General features: G+C 47.3%; 1 protein-coding gene across 2 annotated transcripts in view; it reads right to left on the reverse strand.

Moving 5' to 3' along the window:
* Window positions 1–19,080, reverse strand: part of PTPN18 (protein tyrosine phosphatase non-receptor type 18) — a 237,907-nt gene that overhangs the window by 13,086 nt on the left and 205,741 nt on the right. Inside the window, exons 13-14 of one of the 2 annotated variants that reach the window (XM_086940321.1) lie at window positions 12,405–12,802; window positions 919–987 (exon numbers count right to left, since the gene is read on the reverse strand). In XM_086940321.1, coding sequence (XP_086796447.1) covers window positions 919–987; window positions 12,405–12,802 — 467 coding nt within the window. The remainder of the gene's footprint in view (window positions 1–918; window positions 988–12,404; window positions 12,803–19,080) is intronic. The other variant, XM_086940322.1, reaches the window with a different exon arrangement.

Below are 19,080 nucleotides of genomic sequence, written 5' to 3' on the forward strand. Positions count from 1 at the left end.
CCTCACCAGCTCCATGTCCCCCGTTGCTGCCTTAGGTTTGACCGACTCTACGCTACAAGTCAATCTGTCCCACCTCCCTGTTTACTGCCCGCCATGCATCCCTACCTGCCCCAGTACCACCCCCTCAACTCCGACCTCTCCGCATCCTATTCTAATGTGCTAAGCTTTTGCCCACACTCACACTTAACGGCTACCGAGTGGCTCACTCATAGTGTCAGATATCATGTAATGTCACATCCTGTAATGTCACTTCCTTTTCAGTTTCTACTGCAATGCCATTTACCTCTTACGTTGTGTCTCAATGTTAACCTCCCTCCCACTTCCAGAAAATTTGAAAGTTGGAGCCGCTGGTGTGAAGTGATGATGTACTGTGGATAAAAGGCTGAGAACTCCCCTGCGAATGCCAAACATCCATGCTTGCCCCATCCTCCTTTTAAAAACTTGCTAGGACATGTTAAAACTAAAGAAACAGCACTTGTGAGGAAGCGGAACACTTATCTCTTTACAAAATGTGTTTGACCCGTTCTGGTAGGCCAACGTCAGTGAAAAGGCTATCCCAGCATGCACCGGGCAGAGGAAAATGGTTCTGATCAGTACTGATCCACCCAAGCTCTTGCGTAGAGCAGCACATCGAGAGCGGTGCTCTAGTCCTTCGCCGCGCGTGTCCAGTGTTGTAGTAAGGATGCCAAGCGCCCTAATGAAAGCAAAGGTAAGGGGACCTTCTCCCTCCCAGCTGGCCATGAAAAGACTGCTACAACTGGGGTACAGTGGACCCCTTGTTCCCCTTGTTCCCCTGGGCCCCTGTGCCATTGATAGCTACACCCCTCTATGTGTCATTGCCCCACCACACCATGCCATGGGCTCAGAAGATTAAAGATGCTTTTGAGAAGTCCAAGGAGGGTTGAAGAAGGCACCTACCCCTCTCACTCCAGCTGCTGGGCACGTCGGACAGTCGTGACCCGCTGTGGCTTCCTCGCTCCTCTGTTTCTAAAGAAAAGACCAAAGCATATCAAAATGTAGACAGGTCTCTCCTAAAAAGTCAACTCAGACACTGCCGTACTGTCGGGGCCGTGACAACTAGGAGGCAACTCAACAGGCACATTGATCTGACCAAGCATGGCCACACACCGCACTGAACGGCAGAGAGCGGAGGATGACCGGGGCAGCAGGGCTTCAGGCAGGTACCCAACTCATACCTTGGGCCTTGTCACCACATGGAATGCTTCGCTGGACCAGTGCTCTCCTGGGACATGAGATGGGCAGAGGTGGTACTGCATCCACAAGGCTAAAGGCAATTCAAAAGCCCCCACCGTCCTCACGAGGCAGAGCCTGCTTCTATAGCCCCATCTAAAGCTGCCCTCTAAACCTTGATTGTCCGCGCGCTCTGTTCTCCCATCTCTTGTCCTCGTGTTATTCTCCCATAGTCTTTTTACCACGGCCTCATCAAAGACGTTTAGCTTCTTCTTGAACTCTCCTGTTCTACCTACTCTGGTGCCTCAGCCCCATCACTTCTGCCCTGATGCTGCCATTTTGTTCCCTCATGCTTCTGCCTCCGCCTTCCCAGCTTCGCTCCGCTGCTAAGCCGGTGGGGTTTGCATGATGGTTTTGATGTAGCTGAGCAGAGTCATCGAAACAGTACAGGCTCCCTCTGAAAGTCTCTCTTCTCCAGTCGTCGTTTTTGCCAGTACAGCTGCTCTACACCAGTCATCAGGGTGAGTAACGCTGCTCAGACAGCAAGCAGCACGTCCTTTGCTGCTAGTGCTTGTCGTAGGCAGGCCCCGCATATGTATTGAGTAAGCAGACTTCAGGCTTCTTGTTATAAAACCAAAAACAAGTCCCTTCACAGCCTCCATTTTGGAATCTGCACTTGGAGGCTGCAATGAATGGGGCAGAGCATGTCCAACGAAGAGCCTACCACAGCCACGAGAAGGGGTGAATATGGGCACGGTAGGATATGTGTGCTCATTCACTTGCAAAGTATGGGGAAACCTTGGGGTTGCAGCCACAAGGAAGTCTTGGTTAAAAAAGGGTTCTCATGACCAGCAGCCGGTCCACGCTCCCCTCCGCTTCTGCTTCATCCCTCAGTGTTCGGAGGAGCTTGTCCCGCATTGGGATCCACCGCTCCTCTGGGTCACCGCGACACAGTACATGCCACACTGCGGTCCACTTGTAAATCCTCACATCAGCTCTTACACTATCCGCTGGAAGGACGAGGCTTCATATGGAAAGTGGGACTGGATTCAGAGGCTTGGGTACGACTATCGTATACTGCCTGGCACTGACTGACAAACCTGAGGCCAAAAAAATTGAAATATCCCAGACAAAAATCATCCCTATCCAGCCACCAAGAGCACCAAGAACCCCATCTCAGGATCCTCTATAGTTCCAAAGCTATCCACTGCACGCGGATAAATCCATAAGCTACCCAGCTACGAAGACTGAAAACCTCTTACCTTCTCTCCAGTCGACAGGTCTCAGGATGAGGGAACCCCGCCTCCCCTATATGTCCTCCCCCAGAATCAAACTAAGAACACCGCCCAAAATTAGCTCGAAATTGCCTCTCCGAAGAGGTCAATGATGTGGTATTCGTTGAATCCAACAAAACTACCTTGAGCCACCCGTTCCTGGGCAACCACAACATCCAGATCATAGTAGGGAACAGAAGCAAATATTTCACCAGTATGAAAAAAGGCCAAATCTCAGCAATCTTATTATTGTTCCGATTGTGTCATCACTAACCACATCAATTATCTAACCCCAACCTGACGTGCAGGCTGCATCCCTGCCGATCAGCAGCAAACACTATATTGAGATTGGTTAGACCATGCAAACCTACAATGCTGATAGTCTATTCTTCCCAAGACTTCTCGAAATGGATCCTTCGCACCTCTGATCGACATACTAACCCCCACGTCTTGATCGAACAACTAGATCACGCAAGTCATACTGAGGGGGCTCGGGGGACGCAGTCACTGACAGAAAATCTACACCTATGAGCGAAGCGCAAAAATTTTGTCGCAACTTCAAGCCCAAATGAGGAGAAAAAAAGCAAACCAATGGCCAGTCCAGGATCTGGATAGCCTCGCTACTGTGCAAGGCCTTCAAAATGTTTCTGATTTATCGGGTACACCTGTATATGATTGGCAGTGCTCAATAAAAAACAATATTTAAAAAAAAAAAGAGCAATGGCCAGTCAGTACAACTAAAACCATGAGCAACATAATGGAGGAAGGACCACCCAATAAACTAAAGAGGCAAAAAACAAACTCCTCCTAATAGTACCGTAAACAAAACGATGGAAAGAGCCAACTTGAATTAATTGAACAAAGATGGAAACAAGACTCCTCAACCATGAATCTGGCCAAACTTTGCAACGAAAGGAAAAGGTACAAAAGTAACGCCTTTAAGGCCAAAACTTCCTTCTTCAGACCTGAGCTACAGAAACTGTCCCACGTGCCTGTTTGACATTATTAAACAACACACATATCCTACACCAAAGATTGATGCTCAAACCTCAGAAAAAAGTTTGACGTGTCATCTATATTCTTAGCAGAGACAATTAAAAAGATCGAGCTATTGCTACTCAGAAATTCAGTGTAACCCACGCCCCTCTCTACTACCCCAAAGAGAATGTGATCTGGAGCGAATTCCGGAAAATCAGTATAAACAAGCTCACTACGACACTTGCGAATACGAGACTTACTGCGCACAATGCTACCCCTATCTCCACCACCAAAATTAAAGAGATCACCCCTCACATCTCCCCTAATGGACGGAGTTGATCAACTCCTCGCTGACCCAAGGCAAAGTTGCAAACTGTCTGAAAACAGGACAGGCCACCCCACTCCTAAACAAACAGGAGCGGCCCGGAAGACCTGAATAACTTTCACCCAATTACTAATCTCCCATATCTGGTGAAGATCCTAAAAAGCTGTGTTGGATACAAACCAAACAATTAATCTAAGACCACAACCAATAGGACAATCACCAGTTGGGTTATACTGCCGGCTGTCGGTCAGCAACATCTGTTTTACAGAACCTAGATGACAGTCCACGCCTACTAGACACGGGAGATTTATGTTTGCATGACCTATTTGACCTATCTTCTGCGTCCAATACAGGCAATCACGACTTCCTACTCAACCAACCCAAGGAGAGAATAGGGGTGAATGCAACAGTCCTAAGATGGTTCTCTTCATACTTAGAAAACAGATCTCAACAAATAAAACTGAACATCAGCTCCAGCTTCCATAGCCCAGGGTGCTCCCCAAAAATCCATTCAACCACCAACTCTTTTCAATCTGTACCTAGAAGAGCTGACCACAATCCTAAAACACTTGAACCTCTTTATCTATATGTTTTGTCCCAAGAGGAAATACTCTTTCTAGATCACATTCTAAAAGACATCCAGGCCTGGCTATCCTTCAACCACCAAAAGCTAAATCAGCTTCAGACGGATTTCTTCCTCACCACTCCCCCCTCTTAGTGCGACCCTGGGTAGACTCTCTAAATGTACTAGCCTGCAAACCCCAAAATGATTGAATGCACTAAATCTCTAAGACTCACTCTAGACAAGATTCTGACCTTACAAGTGTACATAAGTGTCATACCAAGGAGTGCTCCGTCCATCACCCCCTTTGGTTTTGCTTTGTTCACCGTAAGTTGGCAGGGTAGGCTCAGATGTGGGTCCTTTGCTCACTTTGCCACTGGATTCAAGCTAGCCTGACTGATGAGGGTTATGAACCCGAAACCGGTCCCAGGATGCTTGTTTCCGGGCCAGGGAAGACATGGCTTGGCAGTTCGGGCTGGACTGTTCTCATGAGGCACAGGGTCAAGACTGATTTGCATATGGCCATGTCTGAACTGGGGTGGCGGAGTGAGCTAAAGAATGATGATGGATTAAACCCAGATTAGTTGACTGAGGGTGAGTGTTTGATTTGCTCAAGCGCGCCGTCCATCATCCCCTTTGGTATCACCAAGGAGTGCACAGCACCAACAAGGACTTCTCAAATATCAAACCCTTCTTTCTAGAAGCGGATTTTAAACCTGTTGTGCGGTCCACAGTCATCTAAAGACTCGATTATGGTAATAGGCTACTGGCAGAAATCTTCAAATCACAACTGGATCCGATGAAGACAACCCTTAATGCTGCATCAAGACTCGTCTCTAGTAAAACACCTGAAGCGCTTTACTCCCATGCTCACCACCCTTAACTGGCTCCCGATAGAAGCTAGGAGCATATTCGGAAGACCTGCATTACTCAAAAATCTTTGCACTTTGGCATCCTGAAGTACAAGGCACAAAACCCCATCCTATCTGGGGGTAACCATTCTCTTCTCAGTGTCAAATCCAAGGTCTTAGAACCACCCAGGTTCAAGAGACAAAGAACAACCTCTATCTGGAAGTGCCCCAGAGATGTGCACAAATCCTCATTCAAGAGGAACTTACATTTCTTACTGGTCTAGAAAACCCCGTTAAATGCCCCTACAAACCCTGATCCTCAGAAAATAGAATCTGGTATTTTTCCTCTCAAGTTTTTGTGGATGGATAGAAAACCAGCAGCTACAAACGGTATGCTGTACTATGATGCTGTAAAATTTGTATTGATGTTGTAAAGCGCTGACACCTTTGGATGTAGTTCACGCTTCATAAAACAACAAAAATAAAATAAATACAAATAAATAAATATTTAACCCTTGAAATGTGGCAATGGGCATGCATATTTGTATGTATGGGTTTTTACAGACTGCAGTCGTACAGAGAGAGCAACAGAGCGTTGTCACTAATGGGTAACCAGCAGGTGCACAAGTAGGGCGTCGATTGGGACAGACCGCCAGCTACAACCATGAGTGATGTGTCCATCCATGTTCCTCGAATGGGGTCCATGGGTAGGTATGTCCACTTTCCGAGCCATCTGCAGGCGCCCACAATACCTTATTGAATGTAGAAGAGGCGTGTACTGTTAGGGATGCTTGTTACTTATAAAGGCCCTACAGTACGTTGGGCCTGATGTCTCTGGTGATGGCCATATGTAACCCGCTTCCGGCCAGTGAAGGCCGGCTCTTGTTCTACAGTTAGGTTCTACGCACCTTCCAAGTATCGCTGAGCTGGAGGTTCTAGTTCCCGAGCACCTTGTGCCACCGCTGGTTCTTTTATGCCACTGGCAGTGGCCTCTGGACTCAGTACTTCTTGGGCCCCACAGACAGTGTTTGTTCCTTTCGCTCCTTCGTAGTCTGTTCAGGCGTGAAGTGCTGCAATGCTTGTTTTTCAGCTATGAGTGTCTGCAGGAGAATCCCAGCAGACACCGATAACTAGCAGTGAGAAGACTTTTTATTGCTCTTATGCTTTCCCACCAGTCAGACCTCAGCTGCTCACTAGTGTATTATTAGCCTTTCACATGTAGCAAATGTACCATAAAACCATAAATGTGCACTAACAAGCAAAATGGGCGGTAATTGCTGATTTTATCCCTATTGCACCCACGTATAAACAGCCTGCTTGGTTTTCAAGCCCCTCAATGACTCTAAAGTCATCAGTTTGCTAAGAATCGATAAATTTGTGTTTCCGATATAGTTGGCAGATGGCGTAACGGAGGATGGGGAGGCCAAGCAGTAATGTGTGAAACATCGTTGGAGTCCGGGCCATGATACGCACACGCTCAGGCCCTTTTCTTGTTGGGATGTATCTGGACGAAGCAAACACACAAATATTTTTCTAAAGCATTTTCATCAGGTGATACAGGTGATACAGTAAGGTCTTGGCACCTTGATCAAATGGTGTCTGGGATGTGGCAGATTTAGGTTACCTCCCCCCAATTGTTCTTATGGTCTGGCTTGACAGTGCAGCTGTCGCCAGGCAATTTTGTGAGAATCACCAGGAGAGGGTCTTTGGCTGTGCCCACATGTTGAGAGCCCACAGTACTTGCCTTGATTGAGCGGAAGTTGTGTGCGTCCACAAAAAAGCTCCTGTCCTCCACACATGACATTGTAATGCTATTAAAGTGTCTTAGATATTTAGATCATTTACGGTGTTTTTCTCTGGCAGCAGCACAGAGGGGAGGAGGGCAGTCATTAACATAGAGGGATTTTTGGGTCTGTCTTGACAATCCACTAATAAGCCATATGTAATAGCATTGCCTAGTGCATGTTTTTTTTTTTAGAATGTCTCACTTCCTGGCCCAATTTTTAGGTATTTTATGAGGGTTTAAATAACTTTTTTATAATGAGGTGGGGATTTGAGGGGTTCAGTGGTAATTGTGATCTTGTTTTGCATTTTGGGTGTCTTTCTTGATTCACGTCGGTGTATTGGTGTAGCATTCTTTTGTTTGTGATAAAGCACGGCGTTTTATGCCGCTGGTGGGTGCAGCCGGTAGACCGTGAGCCCACCATGGGCCAAGAAGAAGCCAGAGCTCATGAATGCAGAGACACAGAAAAAGACACAGGCAGTAAAGACATAGGGGTTTATTAGATCACAAAAACAACACAATACATAGCACAAATATTCACAACAAAGACAAGGATGGCACTAAATACAAGGACAAACACAATCAAGACATGCAGTTGACCTCTGGATTCTGGAGGAACACATCCCAAGATTCCCACTGGGTTTTGCGTCATATTCATATTTGGGAAAAGTGCAGGCGAAGCGTGCTGGAATCTCAGGGTGCCCCAAATCGTGAGCGGTAGCAGTGCTAATAATGGACAACTGTCACCCAAACACTGGCCAGACATCTAGTACCTTTTGTGAGCAGACAAGATTGAATTATTGCCCCATCAAACTTCTGCCAATCGTAGGAGGGATCAGTGCAAGGGCAGATGTGCCTGTGCTTCAGCCCGTGCACCGAGCGCTTCCGTACCCCCCAAACCCGGTGCTCCAGTAAAGGATACTGCACTCAATATGCCAACCCCCCGTACTAACCAACCTCCATTGGAACCAGCATCCCCCGGAGAGTAGGTTACATCCCTGTACCGCGTCACTGAGGCTTCCAGCGCCCAGAAGGAGTTTCAGAGGGAAAGGTTTTGCATGTGTGAACCAAGCCACAGTGATCCACAGTCCTTACTAGTTCAGTACTCAGTCAATGCACCTCAATCCTGGAATAGAACACCCGCTACCCTTCCAGATCTGGGACAGAAAGACAACACTGCCGATGCACCGCAATCCTGATGTGTAGAACCTCAACAATTCCAGCAGTACCGAAGAGAAGATTTATGAAGAGAGGGCTTGAGACCAAGGGACAGAGGTTAGTGAGATGGGTGAACATTCCATGCTCACTCTGAAGCCCCCCTCTGATGAAGCGGGGGGCTTCAGATCAAGGAGGCTGGGGCGTTGACCGCAGCATCTGCAAACACCCGAGGGCTGCCTGCTGCAGCTGCGCCTCTAGCACCCAAGCAATGGCTGCCGATGCCTGGCATGTGCTGGGGCCCAGATGGCTGCTTTGTAGAGCTCTGCAATGGAGTCTGTCTTGGGAAGAAACTGAAGCTGCCCTAGGAATGTCTTAGCATAGAAGCCTCCAAGCTGGAAAGCTCTTGGGCCCAAGCACCATCTGGAATTAAAGAAGACTAACTGATTGCACATTGGCCTGAGAAGAGTTTGCCTCGGTTTATTTTTGTTTTTCTCTGCTTGACCTCTAGCCTGGCAGTGTCCTGGCCCCTGAGTTGAGGTTCACAGCAGAAGGCCGGGATTCTCACCTCCTTTTTGCGAGCCTTGCTCGGCGCCTTGATTTCTGGAAAAATAGTGGCTTCCCCAGAGGACTCCTACCCCAATGTGAGCAGTTGGGAGAATGTTGAGACCTCACACTGGTTCAAAAGAGTTGTTTAAAATGTAATTATTGTGCTTTCTGTTTTTCCTCGATCAGAAGAACTGTTTGGGCATTTTTCTACTTTCCCTAGCACAGTGGCTGAGGAAACCACCAGGTGGTTGAGAATTCCCTAAAGCAGTATAGAAGGAGTGACTGAGAGGGCCTTCGACACACACCACAGTAGGACTGTTTAGACCAGACCTGGACTCTGATATGTATATGGTTATCAACAGGGTATGCATTTCACTAAGACAATGCACCAATGCGAGGCATCATGGAGCAACACTGCCATGTTGAGGCCATTTGGGAGACTTCTATAAGAAAACTTTCTAGGGGTGGGCGGAACTCATTTAAACTCCGCGAGATTCCGCGGAGTTCTGCCCACCCCCCCTACGACCGCATTTGCCACAGAATGCTTTTGATAGTTTAGTCTAAAGATGTATAAAGGAATTGTATGGCTCTCAGCTTAAAAGTAATTGTACTTGGGGGGGAAAGAGTATGCAGAGAAATGCAGTGACACACCTACTTATACTACAAAATATACCCAGAAGTCTGATTTCGAACTGTTCTCTAACGCATGACTGTAAGGATATTCGTAAAAAAAGTTGACTTTACATAGCGCTTACATACTACCATCAAGAGGCGTTCTGCAGAAAACGCATATATTTTCACTTAGAGCTAAACTGAAATGTGGAGTATTATACAAAGTAGAAAATAGTTTAAAAGTTTGTGTTTAAATGCAAGTTTGGTAAACGAGAAGGCATCATTAGAAAGAGTTAACCAGTGAATCGCTGTCCCGTGCAGAGACTAACCCTGCCACCAGAGTTACTTGAATGATCAGAGCCGGTCCTGGTACATGTCCTCTGGTGTAGTGCCCAGATGCGACGCGAACTATGAGGCAGCACTAGGCGTAGGGTTCAAGGCGCCCAGGGAATGAAGGGACCCACTTGTGTGCTGCTTTGCCAAATGAGAGCATTAGAAATGGGTGGAGGTCTGCAATGTCCTTGCAACTCACTTGAGAAAAAATTTGACCAGTTGTGACTTTGGAGGCCGTATTAAAAACAACTAGAGCGCTAACAGAATGGCCTATAGAATGGGCCAGCAGAGTATGGCATGAAGTTGGGAAACAGATTAAGATTAAGAACAGATTAAGAGGAAGTGAGTCACCTCATACCCTTAAAGGGTAATAGGGGTTTCTCATCTTTATTTACTGCGATCTCAATTGATCACACTTCATTCATCTTAAAAGAGCATCTTCCGTGCTCTTTTTTGCCCAAAATAAGTTCAGCTTTGGTGTCCTGGTATACCCCAAAGTGTGTGTGGGAGGCTAACCCTTTTTATTAGGCTTTTAGATCCAAGCTGTCCGACTGAAGTCGTTTCAGTACTTTTTCAGTACTTCGCACTTCACAATAAACGAACGAAATAAGAATAAAAAGCACTTGTTACAAATAACTTTGAGTATAACACAAAAGTCAACAAAGGACAGTTGTTGCCACAGTGAACGAAAACAAGAACTGATTATCAAAGAAGCGGACTAACAAGACGAGAAACAGGAGAACATAAATAAAGAATTTCAAATAACTCCTCAATAATTCCAGAAGGACCAAAGTTAGGGGAGGGAGGACTTTAGAACTCAGGGTTAGGGGAGTGAAAGGAGGCCTCATCGGGACGACAGGGAACACTACTCTCAGAGTTCAGGAGAGAGATGATAGAAGAATGCAGTGCTTTAAAAAGTGAAACATAAAAAAGAGGAGACGTGGGCTATTAGAGATCTGAGGACCTTTAAAGTGTAAGCATATTATCAATACCTTTCATTTCATTTGCACTTAGTTTAACTATATTATTCTGTTCATTAATCAATGTGCATTTTACTTTTGACATGGTGATATGAATAATTCCTGTCTAAACTCATATCTTGTTAAAACTCTCTGTTGCCTTCAAGCTATGCCAGTGCTACAACAACACTTTAGAATGATCCCAAAAAATCATCACTGCCAGGCGGTGGGCAAATGGCAGAAAACCGTTAACTGAGCAAGTGGGTGGTGGGAGGAGTAATTGTACCCTCAACTGGCCAGTTGCCAAAGTATGCTGCATTGTCCTGTAATACTGATTTGAACTTCTCAGTAACCATGGAAATGAATAGAAGGAGAGGGAAACTGTACAGCAACCAGTAGCCTGAAGAAGCTCTTTTGATGGGAGTTGATCCGAAACATGTCAGTCGATGGAGAACAAGGCTGGTTCTTTCCATGACCGCAGCACTGGAAGATATTTAGGATTATATCACAAACCCTGCAGCCCAAGGTGGGATCTTGCATGGGAAGTGTATGAACTGGAATGCCCCATTCCTTGGGACGCAGCCCCATGAATGTAGTGGCCACCAGTGTCTTGTACCAAATGCACCAGAAGCAGAGAAGTGTTGTTTCAAGGCTGGAGTTCTGGGATATGTTGGCCTGGAGATGGAGGGCCGCACCCAACTGTGTGGAGGGCGCGAACCTGTGGTGCCCTCTTTGCCCAAATATCTACTGATGTAACATACTCTATATCACCCGAGGTGAGTAGGAGAAAAGAGACGGATTCATGGAAAAGTGTCCCTTTGTACAAGCAGTTGCTCATAGAACCCAGATAAGGCGAGCAGAATATTAAAGGGGGCGTTAATCCAAATGTGAGAGTGACAATGACCTAGTTAGTGAATTCTGTGTACAAGACTGAGGCGTAAAATCGGACTTGTTTTCAAGCACTGTTCGAACCCAGGCCTCATGAATTAATCACTGCAGAAGTAAGGTAGTAGGAAGGAAAGCGACTTAACTGTGCAATCTACCTGTGAAAACAGGACCAAAACACCCACAAACTATACCCAAGTGGTGAGGGGAGCAAGGGACATACAAGGTGTGTTGAATGAATGCTGGGCTGTGCATTGTACTTCGGGCTCAATTCATGAGTCTCTGGTACAACTTCTGGTGTCCACCACACGAGGGCGCTTTTCTCATATTTTGGAACTGGGAATAGAGGACTTTGACTCTGCAAGGAAGAATATCCCACATTCAGCTCTTGAAAGGCACCTGACCTGCAGCACCCCCTTGCTCTACCAATTCTGGGGTGCCCTCCCCCCACAAATCAACCAGTGCACTTCAATCCAGAGCCACAGAAATCTTGGCTATGCCCCTATAGCTCAGCCAGCACATCTCTACCCTGGCCTGGGAGTATTCCAATGCTGGGACCCATGAATGCCCCTCAGTCCTGACCAGCAGGACTCCCACCATTCGAGTACCGAACCCCCACAATGCTGAGTGCACCCCCAGCCCGCACAACAGCACCCACAGCTTCTCCATTGCAAGGCCTCCAGACACATGCATGTCACAAGTGAGACCCGCACACAGGTCCTCAGCCCTATCCTGTAGCACCGCTTCCACTTCCGGTCTGCTCCTCCACTTCACAGTTTCATTGTAACTCCTAGTGTGCGGGGCCAGCAGGCTTCCAGAGGGGTGAGCCTCCCCCTGGGAGCCTGTGTGGCGCCCCCACTAATCCCTTTTAGTCACAAGGCAGCACCAGGGCTCAAACAGGGTGGCCATGTTGGCTGTCCGGCGCCTGCGTCCAGGCCCCACATTACCTGCTCCCCGGATGTAGAGGGTGGCGTAGTTGCTATCCTGTGGTTTCTCCGGGATTGTGGGGGCTCCTGCAAGCGAGTAGCTGGGTGGAGTTGCCCAGCTGCCGTTCAGTGTCTGCCCCTCAGGGGTGGGGCTGGCGGAAATCTTGGACTTGGGCCGGACGGTGCTGTACACTGGCGAGGCGCTGGGCCCGCCGGGGCTACTCAGCGGCCTTATGTTGTCGTAGTGAGTGGCTGCCGCTGGCGGGGGCGGTCTGCGGGTTTCCGGGGAGCTGCCGACCCGAGGAGGGGCAGTGCGGGCCTTGTTCACCACGGCGTATGTCTCACTCATCTCCTTGCTGAGTCGTGGGGTGCGCTCCCCCGCGGGCTGAGCGGTCTGGTCCGCGGGAACCGAGGTACTTCTGGGGGATGCGGCCATGCAAGGCAGAGCCCCACGGGGAAAGAAAGAGAAAATGAACAGATTTAGCATAACAGAGCAGTGACAACATGGTTAAATACAACCAGGGCTGCAGCTATTATTGATTTAATTCAATACTCTTCATTTTGGTGTTTTGCCATAAAAGAGACAGCGATACAACATAGTGTGTCAAATACAAATTATTACAATTGAGATAAAACTCCTTATAGATGTAAAAGATTAAAAGCATCGAATATAAAGCATTAAGACATTATTCTTAGCCTTATGTATACATTTTAAGATGGACATAATAAGATCGATTTTACAATAAATATAGATAGAATACTTGTTAAAATATCGACCCAAAGCCAAACGAATAAGGGCTAGTTAATATATAAAGCATTCAGCACCATTACCTCAAGGAGCTGAAAGAAATTTCCTTGTAGTAAACCACACTGCTAGAAAGTCCCCTGAGACTGCAAAAGCAAGGGCTTGACTAGTGTCCGATTGCAAAACTCTACATGCCGTGGCATGCTGGGTGAAACATAGGTTTTTGCAGATAGGGATCAGATTTTTAGCTCTGACCCTACTATACACTGGGCAGAAAAAAAGCATATGGGCCACAGTTTCCTTGGTGTAACCACAGGAGGGACAGGCCAACTCTTCCAGACCAGCGCAATCCACCCATTTTGACGTAAAAGACCGGAGTGGTAGAGTGCCAGGCCTGAATTGTACCTACAGTTTCTTAGCCAGGCTTGGTACTATCTTGTCTAGAAATGATTCTGCAAAGTAGGAACCCTTCACCAACATGAATGAGCTAGTTAGTGTACACAGGGCCTGAGATGATACTATCAGATCCAACTTAAAACGCTTGAACCGCCTCTCAAGCTCCATGTTAGTGTACACAGGGCCGGAGATGATACTATCAGATCCAACTTAAAACGCTTGAACCGCCTCTCAAGCTCCATTTTGCTGGTTAGAACCCCCCTGGATCATCCCACATTTTGACAAGACCCATACTCAAGACGGTCTCTCTTACATATTTAATCCAGGGGAGATTTCCTGCCCTGGTGTGACTAGGTATTTCCTCTAGCCCACAGCAGAAGTTTGACAATTCCAGTTTCCTCCAATATATTATAGGTCTGACTGCAACGGTTTCAGAAATTGGCCAACGTCCTACATCAAACCTTAATGGGATCAAAGCGTTACTAACAGGAGGACAGTACTTGCCTCAAAAAACAGTTTTCCACTATTTCTAATGTTTTTGTGGACTTGTGCCCCAAAGCTCAGCACCATATTGGGCCAAACCAATGCTTGATAGGAATACAACTGAACAACTGGAGAGACTGGTTTAGGGAAGGAACCCCCATGGACCTTCTACAACCCCCCGACATGCTACTACAATTTGAGCCTACGCTTCGAAATATGGTAGGCCCAGTCTAAGTTCTCATCTAAAGTGATGCCAAGATATTCAAATAGGTGGACCTGTTCGAACGGGATACCATTCAGCGTTGGTTTGGAGCGAGTGGTATAACAGGGGTTGAAAGTAATACATTTTGTTTTACCAACATTGATTTCCAAACCTCTCAGTTTACAAAAATTGCTGATTGCATTCAAGGTTTTCTGAATCCCTATCTGCGACTTGGATAAAAGAAGGGTGTCCTCATGCTAGCCAGCTTAGGGGCATCATTGTTACAGGTGTTAAGGTTGACAACCAAGTCATTAATATACAGAATAAAAAGGGTCGGTGCAAGGACACATCCCTGTCTTACACATCTGTTCATGGGTAAGGGATCTGTAACTTTTCCTAACCGCCCACAACGGACCTGGGCAAAATTCTGTTCATGCAGCCTCTCAATGACTCAGCATAGATATATAGGAACGCCCGTACATTCTACAGTATGTTTCTAGGAACCGGGTCAAAAGCGGATCTAAGATCCACAAACACTACATATAACCTGCCCTTCTCCAAAGTAATGGATTTCGAGTAGATCAACTGAAGCCTAAACACTTGGTCAATCGTGGATGGGCCGGCACGGAACCCTGCTTGCAAGGGGCAGAGTATGTGGATGTCGTCCAGCCAGTTTTCCAGCCTCGAGAGAATAACTCTACTAAAGAGCTTCTGCAGGGTATCGATGAGACTGATAGGCCTATAGTTAGCTGGGTCCAGTGGGCAGCCCTTCTTATAAACAGGGAGGATTCCACCTCTGCCCATGCAGATGGAGTGCGTAGGCCATTCAAAAAGCATTAAACACGACAGTAAGATATGGTGCCCAGACATCGATCTCGTACAAATTTTTTATCAATGCCCGGTGCTTTCAGGGGGGGGGCAATCTTCCTGATCGTCTGCTGTACCTCCCTGCATGTACTAACAGGAAGCCCACAGTTGTCAAAAGGCCGGTCTATAACTGGCAGGCAGGGCTGGACTGGTAACACAAACAAGCCCTGGCCATTCTGCAGCACGGCCCCCCCTGAGGGGGTGTGGGGGTATGAGGAAGGGAATAGAGGAGCTAGTAAGAAGCAGCACTGTTGCTGGGTTTGTTACAGGGGGCTCATATTACAGCACTGTCGCAAAACCAGCCTCCATCGCTTGAAAACCGGCCCCCACCCTTACGGCCCACCGGGAAAATGCCCAGTGCCCGCTACAGCCAATCCGGCCCTGATGGCGGGGAGATATTCATAGGCAAAGCAGTGACCCAGCTCCCACGCACAGAAGGTGCATTCTCCAAGGGGCCTCTTATCCCAACTCCATGGCACCAGGGGTGAGTTTGTTTACTCTACTGGTTACTACCCCGCCTTACCACATACACTTTGCAGCTACATGGTTGCTTTTGATGTTGTAGGTACAGGGACACCTGTGTGTGAGTATGATTGAATTGCTTGCACTGTTGCCCACTTGTATTTGTGGAACCACTGTGACCTCGTCCACTGTGCCACAGGAGACAGGTAGTTGCAACACATATGAGCAGTGAATCATTTTGCACCATTTCCGCTTATGATAAGTTACACACTCAATAACTATTTCAGATACCCCGGTGAAGCTTCTGTCCTGAGCAGACCCACTCATCCATATGGGGGTCGACACGTCAGACAACGACACAACAAGCAAACTATACAACAATAATTGAAAATCAGAGACTGTTCTTTGCTGAGAAACACGTAAGAAAAGCGCTGTATTTTACTCTTACGTCTTTTGCACCCGTATGGGTTGTGGTTATTTTTGTGCGCTGCACTGAGGTCACAATTCACCAGAATACTATCGATTTGTCTACTGTTTGTATGCTTGAAATTTAAGTCTTGAATATATTTTCGTATTTTTTTTTTATGGTGTTCATTTTGTGTTTCTTCTGCTATGGTTTACATTGAGTGCCAGCAGCGTCTGGGCGCTATATTGCGAAAAATGTGCACTAAATGATACCTCTGAGAGAGAACCATTGTTTCCAATAATGATTAATTACCACGGTTCCTTGTGGGTTGAAGGATAGCTCTTCTTTTCCAATAGTGTAATTTTACTTAAAATCATAAATTGAAAAAGGGCCATTTTCAGCTGCTGCTCTGGAAAATGTTTAATCCTTTGTTGGCCTGACCCTCCTTTTCAGTGAAGTGTATCTGACAATTTTCATAATCTTAATAGAGAACAAAATAGCTTCACAGAGACCCTCTAGGAAACCCACACAGGAACCGTACGATGACTAGTCCAAGCCACAGTCACACCACCGTCGAGCTGCAGTCACCCCCATTCATCACGGAGAACCCACACATAACCACGTCTTCACCGACTTCACTGCAACTCATCTATTTTACACCAGAATAACAACTGTTCAATAAATACTTATTGAAAACGCTTAGCCTGCTCATTCTGTGTATCTCTCCAAGACAGACTAAGTAAGCACGAGGGACTGGTATATTGTTTCCACGATCCTGAGGGATCAGGGTTGTCGTGTTTGAGGGTTGCCGAGAACTATTCTCTCCTTGGTGAGTGGAGATTCTAGTGGCACTGTGAGCTAGCAGATACAAAAAGGCCAACATACTCGTTGGGGGTGTTCAGAATCAGTCCGACACTAATCCTACAGTGTACGCTGTCCGAACGCACAGATCCTGTATAGGTTTTATAGGAACTACACGACACTGCCTGTGCTGTACATGTTCTGTGTGTGCAGAATGTTACACTGCTGCTGCCTGTGCTGTACCGGTTCTGTGATTGTTTGTGCCTCTGTGTGTGGAATGTTGCACTTCTGCTGCCTGCGCTGTACCGGTTCTGTGATTGTTTGTGCCTCTGTGTGTGGAATGTTGCACTTCTGCTGCCTGCGCTGTATCTGTTCTGTCAGTGTTTGTGCATGTCTGTGTGGAATGTTGCATTTCTGCTGCAGCCTCTGTTGCATCGGTGTGTGAAATGTTGCACTGCTGCTGCCTGTGCTGTACCTGTTTTGTATGTGCAATGTTGCACTGCTGCTGCCTGTGCTGTACCTGGTCTGCGTGTGTGTTCAGTATTGCACTGCTGCTGTTTGTGTTGTGCTGGGCATGTGTGTAATTATGTGTGTGGTTGGTGTAGGAAGGTTGCACTGCTGCTATCTGTTCTGTGCCCGTTCTATGTGTGTCCGTGGAATGTTGCACTGCTACTTTCTATGCTGTACTGGGTCTTAGTGTACTTATGCCTGTGGTTAGTGAGGAAGGCTGCACTGCTGCTGCCTGTGCTGCACCTGGTCTGTCAGTGTGTTCAATGTTACGCTGTTGCTGTTTGTGCTGTACTGGGTATGTGTGTAATTATGTGTGTGTGTGGAATGTTGCACTGCAGCTTTCTATGCTGTACTGGTTCTTTGTGTACTTAAGCCTGTGGCTAGTGAGGAAGGCTGCACTGCTGTTGTCTGCTTTCGCTGTTCAGAATGTGTCATAAGCTTGTGACCCTGCTGTCGGCTGTACCCTCCTATGTGTGGGGTGTACGTGCCAGTTCCCTTTCTCAGTTCTATGTGTGTGAGGGGAGCTCGTGCTCTTCCTGTTCTGGATGTTCTGGTGCCTAGCTTAGCTGCCGCTGTAATGTTCCGTGGGTGTGGGAAGCTTGCCTAGCTACAGCTGTGTGGGGGAAGCTTACTTTTTTAGCTCACGATCTACCTGTTCTGGATGATATAGTGCCTTGCCTACCTTCTGCCATATTGTTCGGTGTGTGAGGGAAGCTTGTCTAGATGCAGATGTGTGAGGTGAGGGAAGCTTGCTCTTTAGTAGCTTATGCTCTACTGTTTTGGATGTTATGGTGCCTTGCTTAGCTGCTGCTGTATTGTTGTGTGTGTGAGGGAAGCTTGCCTAGCTACAGCTGCTGTAGTGTTCTGTGTGTGCGGGAAGCTTGTCTGGCTACAGCCGCTGTATTGTTCTGTGTGTGAGGGAAGCTTGCCTAGCTACAGCCGCTGTGCTGTTGTGTGTGAGGGAAGTTTGGTGTTTAGTAGCTTGTGCTCTCCCCGGTCTTGATGTTATGGTGCCTCGCTTAGCTGCTGCTGCTGTATTGTTCTCTGTGTTCGGGAAGTTTTCCTAGCTACAGTCGCTGTATTTTTCTGTGTGTGAGGGAAGCTTGCCTAGCTACAGCCGCTGTATTGTTCTGTGTGTGAGGGAAGCTTGTCTGGCTACAGCCTCTGTATTGTTTTGTGTGTGAGGGAAGCTTGCCCAGCTACAGCCGCTGTATTGTTCTGTGTGTGAGGGAAGCTTGCCTACCTACAGCCGCAGTACTGCTCTGTGTGTGAGGGAAGCTTGCCTAGCTACAGCGGCTGTATTGTTCTGTGTGTGAAGGAAGCTTGCCTAGCTACAGCCTCTGTATTGTTCTGTGTGTGCGGGAAGCTTGTCTGGCTACAGCCGCTGTATTGTTCTGTGTGTGAGGGAAGCTTGCACTTCAGTAGCTTGTGCTCACCCCGTTCTTGATGTTATGGTGCCTCACTTAGCTGCTGCTGCTGTATTGTTCTCTGTGTTCGGGAAGTTTGCCTAGCTACAGTCGCTGTATTGTTCTGTGTGTGAGGGAAGCTTGCCTAGCTACAGCCGCTGTATTGTTCTGTGTGTGAGGGAATCTTGTCTGGCTACAGCCTCTGTATTGTTCTGTGTGTGAGGGAAGCTTGCCCAGCTACAGCCGCTGTATTGTTCTGTGCGTGAGGGAAGCTTGCCTACCTACAGCCGCAGTACTGCTCTGTGTGTGAGGGAAGCTTGCCCAGGTACAGCGGCTGTATTGTTCTGCGTGTGAGGGAAGCTTGCCTAGCTACAGCCTCTGTATTGTTCTGTGTGGGAAGCTTGTCTGGCTACAGCCGC

This window comes from Lissotriton vulgaris, chromosome 10, assembly GCF_964263255.1.
Source record: "Lissotriton vulgaris chromosome 10, aLisVul1.2, whole genome shotgun sequence".
NCBI lineage: Eukaryota > Metazoa > Chordata > Amphibia > Caudata > Salamandridae > Lissotriton > Lissotriton vulgaris.